The sequence below is a fragment of the Pipistrellus kuhlii genome, unplaced genomic scaffold, assembly GCF_014108245.1.
Source record: "Pipistrellus kuhlii isolate mPipKuh1 unplaced genomic scaffold, mPipKuh1.p scaffold_m20_p_2, whole genome shotgun sequence".
NCBI lineage: Eukaryota > Metazoa > Chordata > Mammalia > Chiroptera > Vespertilionidae > Pipistrellus > Pipistrellus kuhlii.
In genome coordinates this window covers 181,376,427-181,394,406 of record NW_023425515.1, presented here as the reverse complement: position 1 = coordinate 181,394,406, position 17,980 = coordinate 181,376,427, and the positions used below count along the sequence as shown (strand labels likewise).

At 45.7% G+C, this 17,980-nt stretch overlaps 1 protein-coding gene across 2 annotated transcripts in view; it reads left to right on the top strand.

Annotated features, from left to right (window-relative positions):
• MACO1 (macoilin 1) overlaps positions 1–9,833 on the top strand; it is a 58,132-nt gene extending 48,299 nt beyond the window's left edge. For both annotated transcript variants that reach the window (XM_045585013.1, XM_036444500.2), the window contains 3 exons: positions 440–560; positions 3,032–3,206; positions 7,895–9,833. In XM_045585013.1, coding sequence (XP_045440969.1) covers positions 440–560; positions 3,032–3,206; positions 7,895–8,097 — 499 coding nt within the window. In that variant the 3' untranslated portion in view covers positions 8,098–9,833. The remainder of the gene's footprint in view (positions 1–439; positions 561–3,031; positions 3,207–7,894) is intronic.
• The last annotated feature ends 8,147 nt before the right edge of the window (positions 9,834–17,980 follow it).

Sequence of the window (17,980 nt, the reverse complement as noted above, 5' to 3'; positions counted from 1 at the left end):
GTGAAAAAACATTCTGGTTCACTGCCCCCTGCTGGGCTTGTCTGGCTCTGCCTTGCTCAGTTTGTGTGCATTATCTCAAGTCATATGGTTGGGTGGGAAGCTTGTTGGAAACCTCCATTTTTACTCCAGTTCTGTGACCTACAAGCTAGGTGACCATGAACTATTATTATACCTTACTTACCGGTATAAAAGTCTATAATATACCCTATCCCCATAAAGAAGGTAGTGTGGGTCAAGTACCTAGCTTGGTGCCTGGCTCATATTAGATATCCGGTTAATGATAATTATTTTTAAAGAGTTGAAATTATCAAAGAATAGAGAGAATACCAGACAGTCAATACTTGACTGACTTCGGAGTATAGAGAAATACCAATCCTGCAATATAAGTAAACCAATAGTCTTTTAAGTCCCCTTATTTTCTTCTCTTCTTTTCCAAAAGGGGAGAGTGCACCGAGACCTTACGGAATCGGATCAGAGAATTGGAGGCAGAGGGCAAGAAGCTCACAATGGACATGAAGGTGAAAGAAGACCAGATCAGAGAGCTAGAACTGAAAGTTCAGGTAATGGGAGAACCAAAGGCTTTCTCGTACTTGAATTCCTCTTATATGTTGATTGGTGACCTATGACATAATGTGGAGATGGTGCTTTTTGATACAGGCGAATCCCATTGCATCCGAAAATCTCTATGACAAGAGGAAGCTCTAATCTTGTCCAGCTCATTGATGTCATATTTAATTTAGTCAGATTCTAATGCAAGCCAGAAATGTTGATGGTCTTTTGACATGTTTTATACCAGAATTTGAATTACTATAGATTCATTTTATTTTTTTTAGGTTATAGGCCAGATTAAGTATCCTTTGGGATTTGTACAGCTCTTATCAGCCCTAACCATGTCCTCAGGGAATCGACCATTCTAGGTTGCTCTGAGCTTTTCCAGAATGCAGTTCTGTGCAGAACATTGCGAGGAAAGCTGCCAGTGCTGTGAGCGTAGCCAGTTTTGGGAGCCATGTGTACCATGGCCAAATATTTGGCATTGGCACTTCAAGGGAACATTTAAAATGAATGTCATATATCATGAAGTTACTGTAATATGACTCTGGTGGAACTGGTAAGAAATTACTAGCATGTCAGTGGAGTAAAATAGAAGACCTAGAGACAATACTTAAAGTGTGCGGTAAAGGTGGCATCAGAAATGGATGGGAATGGTGAGGAAAAAACACTAAAATTAGAAGGCCATTTCCATCCTACACAAAAAGAAATTCCAGATAAAGAGTTAAATGCAGAAATAAAAAGACATTTTATTTTAAGCTAGGTGAAAATATAGTAGAATTTCTTTAATCTTGAAATGGGAAGACTTTCTAAACAAAAATAATGGAAAAGGTAAAGGAAGGAGACTAAACTTTGGGTGATGAATACATAATGCAATATATAGATGTGTTATAATATTGGAACTTATATAATCTTATTAACCAATGTCAGTCATCCCAAAATTAAATAAGTTAAAAATTACATTGCAGTAAAAAATATAATGGAAGAAATCACAAAGCAAAAAAAAATACAAAATATAAATGAGAATAATCAACTGGGGGAGTATAGATATTGCAACAAATATAAATAAGAAATTAATACTCAATATATAAATTATTCATAAAAAGTGCTAATCTCAAATATACAGAAAAATAGGCAAAGGATGCCAACAGTTAATTCACAACAGAAATAGAAATGGCTGATAAGAACATATTACTATATCCTTATTAATCACAAGACATAGATTAAGATTGAGTATCTTTTGTCTCCTGTGAAATTAGCAAAGAATTTTTAAATGATAATGTCAACCTGAGTGAGCCTACAATGAAACAGGCCTCAAACATTGCTGGAGGGTGTAACTTTCTGGAAAGGTCATCTACTTTTTAAGTATTTCCCTTGTTAGAATTTCCACCTAAGGTAAATACTTTTTAAAATCTTATTGATGATATACATACAGAGATGTTCATCATGGTGGTAATATAAATGCAAAAAAAAAAAAGGAAACAATCTTAACAATAGGGGATTCATTTAATAAATTATGGTACATATATATGTGGGAGTATTATGCAGCCATTAAGAATTACATTTTCATCTGAAACTGGTTTGGCTCAGCGGTAGAGCGTTCATCTGCGGACTGAAAGGTCCCAGGTTTGATTTTGGTCAAGGTCATGTACATTGGTTGCGGGCACATCCCCGGTAGGGGGTGTGCAAGAGGCAGCTAGTCGATGTTTCTCTCTCATCGATGTTTCTAGCTATCTCTCTCCCTTCCTCTCTGTAAAATATCAATAATATATATATATATTTTTTTAAAATTACATTTTCTAAGAACATTTGAGATTATATAAGTTTTTTTAATTCTACAAAACTGAACATATACAGTTATCTCATTTATGTTAAAAATACACATGCGCTTAAAAGACTAAAATAATATGTATCAAATTTTCACAATGTTGGGATTTTGGGTGATTTTCGTTTTCTTCTTTGAACTTGAATATATTTTAAAATTCTCTATAAGAAGTGTGTATATCTCTTTTAAAATGAAGCAATTAAAGTATTTCTACGCATATATTTATGGTTACATTACCAGATGTTTTAAGTGGACTTATTCTGCATTGTGCCCTATTAAAATAATTAACATTTTTACAATTGTTAGTGCAAATGGAGAGAATTTTTGGCAAGTTTGATTACAGTATTACAGCAACATTTGCAACTGGCAGGCAGGAAAACGTTCTTTTTGGTTCTGAATGAAGCTTATGAGTCAGTGTCTTATTTGGAGACAGAAAAATCCAACATAGTCAAATTTATCTAACCTGTTTTTGTATGTTCACATTACCATACAATTACATCCTGCCCTCTACGTGGTGAGGCCTAAACCCGTAGAATGCTAGCATTCTGTGTTCTCGGGGCCAGGTCAATAATAGCAGGACTTTGTGATTCCAGGCTAATTTGTAGACCTCGATGCCAAAATTACCTTGTAACATTGCTCCTTTGATGATATTGACAGGAGCTTCGGAAGTACAAGGAAAACGAGAAGGACACGGAGGTGCTCATGTCAGCGCTCTCAGCCATGCAGGATAAAACACAGCACCTGGAGAACAGCCTGAGCGCAGAGACGAGGATCAAGCTCGACCTGTTCTCCGCGCTGGGGGACGCCAAGCGGCAGCTCGAGATTGCCCAAGGTAGGAGGGCAGCGGGCCCCGGGGGAGGTGGTGTGGCTGGGAAGGCACAGGGCGCAGAGCACTTCAGTTTTCTCCTTAATGGTGTAAGTGCCCGGCATACCGTTTTACGAATTAGAGAACTGCAGTCACTCGGGGTGCTGGTGCAGCAGTTCTGACAGGGTCTGTGGGAACAGGGAGAGGCAGGGACAAGCCAGTCTGGGGAGTCGGAGGGCTCAGGGAAGCTGATGTCTGAGCTGGGTCTTGAATGATGAGGAGAGGTTGGCGCCATGAAGAAGCAGTAGAGAGGAGTGAGGACTAGAGAGGCATATAACAGAAGCAGCAGCTTGCGTGCGAGCCCAGGGAAGCTAGGAGGGCCTGGTGTGTTCAGAGCTGCAGCTGGCTGTGCTTGGCTGGAGAGAAGGTTACAGTCGAAGTGGTGAGTCTGCAGAACTGGCTGTTCACTCAGCAGGTATTTATTGAGACCTACTGTGTGCCAGGCCCTGTGAGAATCCCTGAGGGACCAGACAGTAACAAACATTTTGGTCTTAGGGACCTCTTTACACTCTTAAAATCATTGAGGACCCCAAAGATGTTTTTATAAAAACTGGATTATCTCTATCAACATTTATCTATTAGAAATGAAAAGTTCAGACATGTATTTCATAATTTATTTTAAAATAACATAAACATATTACTTGCTAACGTAAATAACATTTTTATGAAAAATAACTATTTTCAAAAAATTTTAATGAGAAAAGTGACATTGTTTTACATTTAACAAATCTCCAGTTTCTGGCTTAATAAAAGATAGCTCCATTCCCATCTCTTTCTACATTTAATCTGTTGTAATTGCGCTTGCCATGTTGTTTCTGGAAGACCCTTTCATGTCCATGAGGGAATGAGTGTGAAGAAGGCAAGTCATGCCTTAGTGCTCTGGACCCTGTGGGTCCTGTGAGAGGGCAAGCCACGGGGCAAGGCAGGGCCTCCTGCCCTCAGAAAGAGGCAGAGAGAGGGCTTGAAAGGGGAGGAGATACCGGTGGCTTCACGAGGGAGGGGACTCAGCTTTGAAGGATGAATTCTGAGAGCAGAGAATGGCCGGGAAGAACATTGTTACCGGAGGAAATAGTGTAAGTGAGGAAAGAAAGTGTGGGGAATGTCCAGGTGAGCAGACCAGTGACCCCAGTTGGGGGACCTGGAGGAGAGTGGGAGACCCGGAGGACCATGGATGAAGCCATCCTGGAGCACTTATCTCCTTGGTGTTCAGGAGGAAGGGGTGAGAGGTTCTGGCTGTTGTTTTGGAAATCCCTTTCCGACAGCCGTGTGAAAGATGGATTTGAAAGACAGTGGAGGCAGGGAGGCCATTTAGGAGGCTCCCACTGTCCTAGCTAAGAGTGGTGAGTGGGGAGCAGGATGTCCGGACGGGAGGGAAGGATAAGGGTGCCAGGACCGAGAACGAAGAACAGGAAGGTGTGAGGAATGAAGAGAGAGAGTTTGGTTTGGGATGTTTCCGTTTGGAGTTACTTCCTGGACACCCAGGTAAGAGTTCATCAGTCATTGGGAGTTTGGAGCCTAACCTCCAGAAAAGACCAAAACCCCTGTGGGTGTGGGGTGGGATAGAGAAGTTACGAGAAATTAGTGAAGCGTAAGAGGGGCTTGGAATGGTCCAGGTTGTGAGCAAAAAGAGAAGGGAGTTGAGAATTGGGCTTATAGACTCAGGGAAAGCATTTAAAAAGAAGGGTTCTGGGATCCTGCTATAAAGCTGAACTGGACATACACTGGCCTTTTGCCTGCTTGGCCCAGCTCCCTGAGAAGGGGCCACCTCTCTCTGTAGCATCCGTTTACTCCGATTTGCAAACGTGGAAGAGATTTCCCCCTGCAGTGAAGCAACACCTGGTATCCGAGTAGCTGAGGGGAGCTTGGCTTGTCAGTCCAGGAATTCTTCTAAAGCAACAAAGCAGCAGAGAGAAATGTCTTTTTCAAAAGCTCTGGGAATGTTTGCATATTACTGATTAAAGAAATCATATTTAAATTTGTGTAGGAAAAAAAAAAGGTCCAGTGGCTCATGTATCAGACGCTGTAGGTAATTTTATTCACCTGAGGCTAATTGTTCAAAGGGAAGGAGGGCTGTGATGCTTAAAGCTGAGGAGACGCAGGAAGTCCCAGGGAGCAGGTTCATTCTATGGCTCTTTGCTACCGCCTTTCCCACTGCTTCCCTCACTGTCACGCTCAGAATATTCTAATAAGAACCCAACTTTGTAATTCAAATCAAACCCTTGTGTTGTTTTTCTCCTTCCTATCTATATCATTGATTCATCCTGGTTTCAAAATGACTTTCATCTCTGCTGCATCCTTTTAAAAACTATGCGCCGAAACCGGCTTGGCTCAATGGATAGAGCTTCGGCTTGGGGACTGAAAGGTCCCGGATTCGATTCCGGTCAAGGGCTTGTACCTTGATTGCGGGCATATCTCCAGTAGGGGATGTGCAAGAGGCAGCTGATCGATGACTCTCTCTCATCGATGTTTCTAACTATCTCTCTCCCTTCCTCTCTGTACAAAATCAATAAAATATATTAAAAAAAACAACAACAAAAAACTATGCCATCATGGGCAGCTACATTTTAAATATGTTACCATCTTCTGCAGGACTCAGAATGAGTGTGACTCAAATGCATCATCCTTCCTTTCTAAGCATTTAAGTTTCTGAAGTGCTGCTCCTAACTGTTCTTCCTCTAGCGGACCAGAGAGCTCCAAAAAATGATGGAAATCGCATGGGCTTTGGAACGAAGGATCCTGGGTTGACATCCTCCTCTACCTGTTAATAACTGGGCAGGATGCATAACTTGCAGCGCCTCAGCTTTGTACTGGGCTGGCACTAGGGATACCGTGATGAGAGAGAAAAAGTAGGTAGTCCTTGCCCTCCTGGAGCTCATGGCCCAATGGAGAGATGATGAACACAAGCCATCACCTAGTGAATAGTTACAGGAGAGGTGGAAGAGTGTGTAGGCAGGAGTGCAGACTTGAGCCAGACTGCGTAGATTTTAATCCTGGCTCTGTTTGTAACTCAACCTCTATATGCTTGTTTCCTCATCTATAAAATGGATGATACTGATGATAATTTCTGCCTGATAGAGTTGTTGGGATAAATAAATGAGTCTGTATGTGGAAGTACTTAGAACAGTGTCTGGCACATATGTGTTAGCTAATATAATTATTATTAGAGGCCCAGTGCACGAATTTATGCACCAGCAGGGTCCCTTGGCTTGACCTGCAAGATTCAGCTGAAACTGACTCTCCAACATTCCCTGAGGGTTCCCGGATGTGAGAGGATGCAGACCAGACCAAGGAACCCCACCAGTGCATGGGGCTCGGGAGGGATGCAGGAGGTTGGCCAGTGGGGAAGGGACTGCAGGAGGGCTCCAGGGCGTGTCTGGCTCATCTTGCTCAGTCCCCATCGAAAGGCTGGACCTCAGCAACAAGCTAAACTACCTGTCAGAGTGTTTGCCCCCTGGTGGTCAGTGTGTGTCATAGCGACTGGTTGACTGGTCAACTGTCTGCCCTCTGATGGTCAGTGCACATCATAGAGCAGTTGAGCAGCCTTAGCATATTATTAGCATATTATGCTTTGATTGGTTGAATGGATGACTGGACACTTAACATACTAGGTTTTTATTGTATAGGATCATTATTACAAAATGTAAAGTGACAGAAAGGAAAGTTTAGAGTGTGTTGAGAATCTATGAGTTGAGGAGATAGGGTCTGGTTTAAATGGGAAAATTAGGGAAAGCATTGTAAGGAAGTAGAAATGGAAACCCCAGGAGTTAACATAGAGAGAGCAAGGGAAATAGCCCTGAGGCTATTTCATTGCTTGGGTGAAAAACTAAGACTAGTGAGGGAGGGTGTCAAAGGCTCGGCCCATGGCCAACTGGACGGCCAGTTTGAATCACTCAGAGCCCCTGGTGCAGCAGCCACAGAGCCAGAGCTCCATTTACTTTCTGTACGAGGACGTGGGGCAGTTCTGAGGCCTTAGTTGATCTGTGTTTCTTGGTCTGATACCCAGAGATAGCCCACCCTCCCAGCTCAAGAGGGAGAGCCATAGTTTAAAATCATTCTCTCTTTTTTTAAAAAAAAAAAATTGATTTTTTTACAAAGAGGAAGGGAGATTGATAGAGTTAGAAACATCGATGAGAGAGAAACATTCATCCACTGCCTCCTGCATACCCCTGCCGACTAGGGATGTGCCTGCAACCAAGATACATGCTCTTGACTGGAATCGAACCTGGGACCTTTCAGTCCATAGGCCGACTATCCACTGACCCAAACCGGTTTCAGCAAATCATTCTCTCTTAGGCTGCCATTGGTGACTGCTGTGCTCAAACGTGGCTCCTGGAAATTAACCTCTTTGCTTAGTCACACCTGCATAGACAGAATCCCCTTTCACTGTGAAACTTGCCTCTCAGGCCATCCATTGGCTATGAATGGTTTCTGTATTCTCCCATGGTTTAAAAACACACACACAAACATGACAAAGACAGTACGTGGCTCACACACCTAAAATATTTACTAGTTGGCCCTTTACAGGAAAGTTTGCCTACCCTTACAAACCCTGACATCAAAGCTGAGTCACACCCACTTGGGGCTGGCCTAGGAGGGCTTTGTGTTGGGTTGGGTTGCCCTCCCTTCTCACTGACGGCAGGCCTTTGATCTTCCAGGACAAATTCTTCAGAAAGACCAGGAAATCAAGGACCTAAAACAGAAGATAGCCGAAGTCATGGCCGTCATGCCCAGCATAACGTACAGTGCCGCCACCAGCCCCCTGAGCCCGGTGTCCCCCCACTACTCTTCCAAATTTGTGGAGACCAGCCCCTCTGGACTCGATCCCAACGCCTCTGTTTACCAGCCCATGAAGAAGTGAAGGCCGCTGTGTTCTACCCAGCAGTTCGGTTACCAGGAGGCATCGCGAAGGAGCATCTCCGGCAGTCAAGATAACAAAGTTTATATTGTATTTTGTGGGACTGCATATGTTGTCATTTTTAAAAAGGGGGGAAGAGAACATCCACATCTGATTAGACCTGCCCATCAGTCTTTCTTGTAAATTTTCAGAAGACCTCACAGAACTTTGCAGTTTATTTTTCTCGGCCAATGCATTAAAACCATTCTTGGATTTCAAGTAGCCAATTTTGCCTTTTATGTAACCTTACAGTTTCCTCTTGAAGAAAGAAAAAGAAAAAAAAGGGTTTTGCTTCTCAATCCTCTATTTCTGTTTTGTTTTGTTCTTAAATAAGCAAAACCTGCCCATTGGATCCATGTGGGGTGATATTGAAAACTTTGTTTTTAAGAGTGAAAGAGTTAAATAACCTAACACAGTTTTGATTGTATAGTTGAATTCAAGGCGGCGATTCTTGATATTACAGAAAACAACATTTGATTACCCCTCTAAGGACCAAACAGATTGAAGGCGTGTCATTTAAGCTGAGGGGAGAGACTCGGGCGATGAGACTAGATGTGTTTGAAATGTTTCCATTCCCATCAGTGTGTGTAGACCTAGAAAATGGCTAGCAGCAGTCTTGTTCACAGTGCCTTGGGAAAAGACATTTCAAGAGGAAACTCGGTGATTTTAGACTATTTTCCCCCTTTGTCATCACCTATCTTCTTTCTGTATCGAGCTCACTGCGGATCCTGCTGTAAAGCTGGTGGGTGGCTGGGCTGTTCGTCACCACCACGCCAGCACTCTTTCCTGTCACGGGAAGCACCACCGTGCTCCGGCTTGTCAGAGCCAGCCCCTCGGGAAGGTGAGCTGGGTGGTGTCTGTGAACGTGAGACCGCAGTGACAGCTAATAAAAGCTGCAGTTCTAGGTTCTTTTGTTTTTGTTCTGTTTTGTTTTCATTTCATTTCACTTAACTGTGCTTTTCACTCTTCATCATCTTCTGTTTGATGATTTAAAACAAACTTGACTATTCCTCAGCTCTTGTGCCAAGGAGGGTTTTTTTTTTTTTCCGTTTGTTTAAAAAATTCGAAACTCAAAACTGCACAAAGATTTCAGTTTCAAGTGTATATTATACATTGATAGGAAAGTGTTTGCACTGGCAACTTTTGGAAGTGTTTAAGAATCAGGGTGGGGGTGGGGGGAGGGCCAGGGAGAGGGAGGGGCCAAGCAAAATTGTATTTGGAAACTAGGAAAATTAAGAAACCAAATAGATTGGTTTTGCTTCCTTGCCATGGGTTCTGGAAGGACATAGTTCTTCTGAAACTTCCTGTTAATTGGCATGTACGTCTCATTTAAAGAAAATTAAGTAGGACAAGCAAGTCAGCAAAATAGAAGTATTAAAAAAGAATCATCCTTTTAAACACAGGTCTTATTTTGGGATTAAAAAAAAAACAAACTTCTAGCTTTAGCCAGGTGTGCATGTTGCTGCCATTTTGCATTTTTGAATCATCTTGTGTAATTGTCACCATGAAAGTGTTACTCAGAATTGTCATAGATTTTTTTCATCTTTGTGCAAAAACATGGAAAATTGTCACTGACTTTGTGTTGAGGTTTCCCCCATTTTGCTGCCTTTTGGGACACTATTTTCGTTAAATACTTGGTCTTGGCTGCATTTTTTTTTTCCTGTGGGGTTTAAAAGAATAAACATTTTCTTACAGATAAACTAGTTTTCTGCCTTTTTACCTTTTCAGGAGGGCCCAACAAGTTTGATTGTTCTGAATGAACTTTAGATTATTGCTCTGGTTCTCCGCTCATGTCAGCTCCTGTCAGGTGGCTGTGTCCAGCAGACGCAGGAGTTGGCTTCACTTCACGTCTTAAGACATCTCCTTTCTCATTCTCTCTCTCTCCCTCTTCCTCCCCAGCCCTTCCTCCCTCTCTCTCTCCTCCTCTCTCTCCTCCTCCTCTCTGTTTTCTTTTTAAACCAGAGGCCCGGTGCACAAATTCATGCAACAGTGGGGTGCCTCTGCCTGGCCTGTGGGATTGGCTGAAACTGGCTCTTGGACATCCCCTGAGGAGTTCTGGATTGTGAGAGGATGCAGGCCAGGCTGAGATCCCACTGGTGCATGATCGGGGCCAGGGAGGACACGGGAGGTTGGCCAGCCGGAGAGGGACTGCGGGAGGGCTCCAGGGTGTCTGGCGTGTCTCTCAGTCCTGATCTGCCAGACCCAGCAGCAAGCTAACTTACGGTTGGAGTGTCTGCCCCCTGGTGGTCAGTGCATGTCATAGCAAACATTTGAGAGCCTTAGCATATTATTATCATATTATGCTTTGATTGGTTGAACAGACAGCTGGACACTTAGCATATGAGGCTTTTATTATATAGGATCTTTATTGTTCAAAGTATTACATATGTTCCCTTTCCCCCCCCCCCCATTGATCCGCCCCACCCCCCAGCCCAGGCCTTGTGTGTCCATGGGTTATGCATATATGCATACAAGTCTTGAGATAATTACTTCCCATCCACTCACCTTCCCCCTCCTTCCCTTCAAGATTCCACACTCTGTTCCGTGCTTCCATGTCTCTGGATCCACTCTGTTCTTCAGTTTATTTTGTTAATTAGATTCCACATACGAGTGAGCTCATGTGATACTTGTTTACTTTGACTAACTTATTTCACTTAGCATGATACTCTTCAGGCCCCTCCACACTGTCTCAAAGGAGAAAAGAGCCTTCTTTACTGCTACATAGTATTCCATGGTGTAAATGTACCACAGCTTTTTTATCCACTTACCTACTGATGGGCACTTGGGCTGTTTCCAGATCTTAGCTATTGTAAATTGCTCCCTTCCTCTTTCTTTCTCTCTGGTAACTGATTAGAACCAAGGCTGACTTGTCTTCCTGTCCTAAAAAAAAAAAAAAAAAAAAAAAAAAAAAATCAAAAAATCAAGTTAGTGGGCCTGGAAGGTTGTTGGTGAGAAAATCTTGAGAGCAAATTTCCTTCCTGTTTTCCAGAATCTTGTCCCACTTTGTGACCAATACCCTATGGGGTTTCCTCCTGCTGTGATCCACATGGACCTCCAGAGGAACCACACCCAGTCCTCCCGTGTTCCTGGAGGCTTTGTTTTCGTCTTCTGAGAAGCCAGTGCCTCTCTCAACCCTGTTTTCCTCTCTTGGCCATTGTTACCATTGATCTTGGCTCCAGTTTTTTAAAATTCTGCTCTTGGATCTCACCCATGTCCCTGTTGCTGGATAGCCCCCTACGTCTCGGCTGTTTAGGGTCTCGCAGACACACAGCACGGCAAGCAGAGTTCCCAGCGGAAGCACTGTACCTTGGCTCTGTTACCTTTGCCGTCCCTGCAGATATGTCTGCCCATAGTGTTCTCAACAGCACGTTCTTTCCCACCAAGGGAATTTCCAGTTGTCTGTCTTTTTTTTTTTTTAAATCCTCACCTGAGGATGTTTTTCCATTGATTTTAGAGAGAGTGGAAGAGAGAGGGAGAGACAGAAACATTGATGTGAGAGAAACACATCTATTGGTTGCCTTCTGCATGAGCCCCGACCAGGGCCAGGGCTGGAGAGGAACCTGCAACCAAGGTACATGCCCTTGGCTGGACTCGAACCCGGGATACTTTGGTCTGTAGGCCGATGCTCTATCCACTGAGACAAACTGGCTAGGACCGTCGTCGTTTCTTTAGGCTCGTCATAAAATAGTCCCATGTCTTAGTACTTTACAATTTATTACATGCCATAAAGCAGTGTTGGCCATTCTGGACGGTTAAATATTCACCTAAAGAGCAGCAGGGTGTGTTTTAACTGGCCAGATGACCTCGTATTGACATCTCCCAACTTGGCATAAGGAAGAAGCTATCCTGTGTGTCCATTCTTCCTGTGGCCATCTATCCAGGAGGCCCTAGAATAGGGGCGTCAAACTCAATCAGAGAAGGGGCCAAAATCTAAAATCCAGCCTAAATCGTGGGCCGAATGGTTTACTGAACAGTCATAAACTGTCATTGTGATGGAAACGCAGCGGAGTGCAGTGATGACAGCGCGGTGCGGGCCACATTGCAAGGCCTGGCGGGACGGATTTGGACCACGGGCCTTGTGTTTGACACATGTGCCCTAGAAAATGAGAATGAATAGTTGCTCTTGGCTCCTGGCCAGGAGGAAAAGAACAGCCTTTCTCTGCCCGCCCCGGTCTCCCATGCTCACCCCCCTGTGTGTACTGGGCTAGGGCAAGGTACCTGGGAGGGCTGAGCCTTTCTAAGAGCTGGGATTAGATTGCTTCTGACAGAATTCACACAGTACCAGAGGGGCTGAAATGATAAACTGGAAACCTACCCCAAAGCCGATGAAGTGAAGTTCAAGTAGTAAACGGTTTTCACTTGAGCCACAGCAGCTCGACGGCTGAGGTTAAAGGGCCCCTGAGACCCACAAATGTCTGTTTCCTGTGACTCTCAGCGATGTTTCCTGCCGAGCTGGCTTCTTCTCAGGCCAGCAGCACTTGCCCAAGGGCAGGCCCCACTCTGAAGGTCTAGTCCCGTGGTTGGCAATCTGCGGCTCTTGAGCCACATGTGGCTCTTTGGCCCCTTGAGTGTGGCTCTTCCACAAAATATCACAACCTGGGCAAGTCTATTTTGAAGAAGTGGCGTTAGAAGAAGTTTATTTATTTAAAAAATATATTTCTTGCCCTAACTAGTTTGCCTCAGTGGATAGAGCATTGGCCTGCGGACTGAAGGGTTTCCAGGTTCGATTCTGGTCAAGGGCATATACCTTGGTTGCGGGCACATACCCAGTGGGAGGTGTGTAAGAGGCAGCTGATTGATGTTTCTCTCTCATCGATGTTTCTATCTTTATCCTTCTCCCTTCCTCTCTGTAAAAAATCAATAAAATATATTTAAAAAATATATATATATATTTTAATTAATTTCAGAGAGGAAGGGAGAAGGAGAGAGAGATAGACATCAATGATGAGAGAGAATCATTGATCGGCTGCCTCCTGCACACCCCTGCTGGGGATCGAGCACACAATCTAGGCATGTGCCTTTTGCTGGAATCGAACCTGGGACCCCTCAGTTCGCAGGTTAACGCTCTATCCACTGAACCAAGCCAACTAGGGCAAGAAGTTTAGGTTTAAAAAATTTGGCTCTCAAAAGAAATTTCAATCATTGTACTGTTGATATTTGGCTCTGTTGACTAATGAGTTTGCCAATCATGGGTCTAGTCTGTTGCAGGCCAGCAAGCCCTCTACACAGAGATGAGCGTCTGCTTCCAGCTCTGCCATCGCCTGCTCTGTGACCTCTCTTAACCTCTCTAGGCAGGTGCTGTTCCCTTACCTTCAACAAGTAGTATTCCTGCTGGAAGGAGTTACTGTGGGAACGGAGTGAAATGCAAAAGTGCTCTGCAAATTACCCAGGGCCTCCCGGTGGAAGCCCAGAACTGTGGCCTCAGAGTCAAGGTGAGGCAGGGACCTGGTGAACTCCTGCTCCTGGTCAGCTCCACCCCCACCGCCTGACTCCTCGGTGGAGCTCCTCAAAAGTGTGATCTGCAGCTTCACTCTGGGCATCAGCACCTCTGGGACCCCTTTCCCAGACACCCAGCCCAATCTGAATCTGTATTTCAACAAGATCTCCTGGTGACGTGGTTGCCTATTAAATGTTTGGAAGCCCTAGTGCGAGCTGCTTTCCTGACTCTGGGAAATAGGCCTCTGGGCTCCATCTCCGGCATAGTCAACTTTTAATGGCAACAGGTGCTGAGTCCCCCAGGGCAAACTGAACGTAGGGAGGAGGGAAGAGGATATAAGAACAAAGAACTGGATGAGGGCCAGCATCACGGTGGAAACCCCTCAGCTGCCTGCCTCACCTAAAACGTCCCAGTCCACCTTTTTTCAATGGCCCAATGGGAGGCAGATGAGGAAGCAGATGACCTTATAGTGCTCAGCCAATGAGTACCTGGAGGAGGGGCTGAATAAAAAGGCTGCGTTCGCTACCCCTGGTGTGCCTGTGGACGGACGCCCGTTCTCGAGAGCTTACTAAAAGTCTTGTTTTCGCCATACTTCTGTCCCCAAGTTCGTTCTTTGAATTCGGGCAGGTGAGCATTTCTCACGCTAGCTCGAAGGCTCCACACTGTCACTCTCGAAGGCTCCATACTGTCACTCTCTTCCGGTTCAGAGAAAGCCACCCCTTGGGCTCTGAAAATTCAGAATTTAGAGCTTCATTGAGGAGGGGCACCTGGAGATGGAGACCTCCTTAGGGTTTACACACGTTTGTTTCTCTTTCCTCCCCATGAGAATGCAGGCTCCAGGAGGGCAGAGACTTCCTGCCTTTTTACTGTTGTAACCCCAGAAGCTAGAACAATGACAGCCACACAGGAGGGATCCAATAAATATTATGGAACGAATAAGGCTAATTACTAGGTTAGACGTGTCATCGGAAATAACGTGTCTTCACTGAATCAGAGCATCTCTGTCATCGTTCCAGTGAAAAATAGAAGGAGAGGGGGGCATATTTATCGGGACGTCTTTCACCTGCCTATCTCCGGTTTCTGCTGAAACCCTGTTTTCCTTATCACATGTTCTCCACCAACGCCTGCTCCACGTAGCCAGGTGCAGAGATTCCCCGACAGCTGCGTAGATTTACCGAGAGTAATTACTTCTCTGTCAAGCGACCTGCTGGGGGCCTATCCATTCTTCTCCGAGTTGGAGCCTCAGACCAGATTGGCCCACGTGCTGGCCCGGCTGCATCTGGAGTCCCCGTGGGGCGTTTTCATGGGGTAGTAATTGAATTAGAGAGCATTTCCTCCAGGAGGGCATCTGGCGCAGTGGATGTCTCCAGGATCTCCTTCCATCTGCCCGAGGGGCCAAACTTCCTCCTGGCCTCCCTCCTTCGTTGGGCTTACATGGTTCCTGCTTTATTCCTGTATCAGTGGTTGTTTTACATTCCTTTGCCTTTGCCTGAGGTTCAAGTCTTACGTCCCCTCTGGATGGATTTGCTAGGATTCTGGAATCACCCTGTTATTTTATTTTTTTATTGGTTTTTCACAGAGAGGAAGGGAGAGGGATAGAGAGTCAGAAACATCAATGAGAGAGAAACATTGATCAGCTGCTTCCTGCACTCCCCTTATCGGGGATGTGCCCGCAACCAATGTACATGCCCTTGACCGGAATTGAACCTGGGACCTTTCAGTCCACAGACCAACGCTCTATCCACTGAGCCAAACTGTTTTCAGCTCACCCTGTTATTTACAGTGACCAGACGTCCCGCTTTTGGCGGGACAGTCCCGATTTTTAACAATTTGTCCCACGTCCCGCGGCGTTCTAAAAAAGTCCCGATTTTTGGAAAGATTCTTTCCCAAAAAGTCCAGATTTTGAATCTTTCGAAAAATCGGGACTTTTTTAAAACGCCGCGGGACGTGGGACAAATTGTTAAAAATTGGGACTGTCCCGCCAAAAGCGGGACGTCTGGTCACATTACTGTTATTACACCTCTGATCTCTCTCCTACGAATCCCAGGCTGATTCACCATTCCCTTCTCTCAGCCTCGGAGCTGTGCTGACACATGACCGGGCACCAGGTCCATTCTGATCTAGGAAAATCGTTGTCGAACTTCAGCGTTCACCAGGGCTGCCTGCCCGAATGGCTTGTGAAAGCCCAGATGCCTGGCTCCACCTCCGGGTTCTGACTTAGGAGGTCTGGGGCAAGGCCTGAAAGCTGCCTCTAACAAGTTCCCAAGTGGAGCTTAGGCCTGGGACCCCACTTTGAGAACCACTGACTTGAAGAGGAAGGGCTGACCCTGGGGCCCACCCCACCTAAGCCAATCCCTGCAGCTGCCACCAGAGGGCACATGCAACCTGAGGGAAGGTCTTTCTTCACCTCCAACAGCCGGCTGAGGTTCTTCCTTAAGATTTCTTTCTCCTTCACTGTAATTGTTGTTCCTATGTATTAGGAAGAAGAAATAGGGATTTAAAAAATGACGTGGATTCTCCTAGTCTGTCTCTAATACGTATCAAAGGCCTGCTGGGCCAGTCTTTTGAAGGTACTGAGAGACTGGGCCCTTCAGCTTCAAGGTGGGAGGCTTAGCTTGCAGGCACCTGCCCACCTCTAGCTGGGTGCCCACCTCCAGCTGGGTTCCCACCTCCAGCTGGGTGCCCACCTCCGGCTGGTGCCCACCTCGGCTGGGTGCATAAACAGGGAGGCTGTGACAGAAAAGGAACCCAGACTCCCAGGCTGAGAGCCAGGAAGCCACCACAGGGCCACACACCAGTAGTTCAGGGGCCAAAGCCCGAGGCAATGAGGTCCACCCTTCCTGTCCCCTTTCATTATCTCCCTCCCCCATGAGCTCCGCTTTAAGAATTTTACCTACAAACAAGAGTAGCTACAGGTATAATTTGTGACTATTAACATTAGTCCAGGGCGTGACTTCTGATTGGTGGAAAGCCAGAGAATTCCACCTTTCAAGTCACCTGTGCAGCCTCTTTGAGATGTCAAAATAGCTCTGGGGATTCGTGGCACCACTTCCCCCGCCTCTCTCTACCTGCCCCTGCCCCACCAGTGGAAACTGAGGTCACCGCTGGAGCCCAGCGTGTCCTCAAGCCCCAAAGGAAAGGTCCCGCAGGGCATGGCAGGCATCGTGGCAGGCAGTCTGGGGCCTTCTGTGGGGGAGGCCCAGGGGGGAGGCTGCTCTGGGGACCCATGGGCCCCAACTTTAGAGAACAGGCTTCCCTGTGAGAGCAGAGGGGTTTGATGTGACACCACCCCCCCCGCCCCCAGGGTGCTCTCTGTTGTACAGCAGTTGAGTCAAGTCACCCAAGCTCTGTGCCTCCCTTTCTTCATCTGTCAAATGGGAATGATGAAAATAGTCCCCAGCACACGGTGCTGCTGTGAGGATCAGCAAATCTGCACCTGCCAGGCACTGTGGCTGAGATCTGGGGCAGCTGACAGATGAATGGGCCCTGGGCTCTGCCTGGAACTAACCTTCTGTGTGGCAGGCAGTCCACAGTTAAAACCCAATGGAGGCCCTAACTGGTTTGGCTCAGTGGATAGAGCGTCGGTCTGCGGACTGAAGTGTCCCGGGTTTGATTCTAGTCAAGGGCATGTACCTCAGTTACGGACACATTCCCAGTAAGGGGTGTGCAGGAGGCAGCTGGTCAATGTTTCTCTCTCATTGATGTTCTTGCTCTCTGTCCCTCTCCCTTCCTCTCTGTAAAAATCAATAAAATATATATTTTTAAAACCCAATGGAGGAGAACCGTGTATATGGAAAGTCTACTGTACAGATGGGGATGACGGGGTGGTGAGCAGCTACTGCCAGAGCTGGGCCGATGGAGACGAGAAGCAGGAGCTAGCACCATGTCCCGGCTGTTTCCAGTACGCCGAGTTGGCACGGGGACATTTGGAACAGGCTCCGGTTGTTGTTGATCCGAGCCAGGCGGAAGAGGGAGGAAAGGCCGCCAGAGAGCCCAAGGTTTTGGGTAAACAGACAGATAAAAGTTAAGGGTCAGGGGGAAAAAAAATTAAGGGTCAGGGAAGAATGGAACAACTTGTATCTCAGACATTTTTTCCCTAAAATACTATCTTAATTTTTAAAAATTATGTAAAATAACATAGAAATGTAATTCTTTAGAATATTATCTTTTTTTTTTTTTTTTTTTTTTTTTAAGAGCTCTTTCAAATCACTTTCCTAACCGGCAGGGAGTCATGCTATGAAGAGAAGATTCAAACTTGGTCCCGTTAAGCGGGATGCTATCAGGATAGCTTCAAGCGAGCATGAATGAAGGTAATGACGACACTGGATTCCAAGGAGCAAGGGTGGGCAGGAGGCTCAAGGCTCACAGACCGAAAAGCTTGGTTTTGGAAAGTCCCGGTGGGGTCGCAGG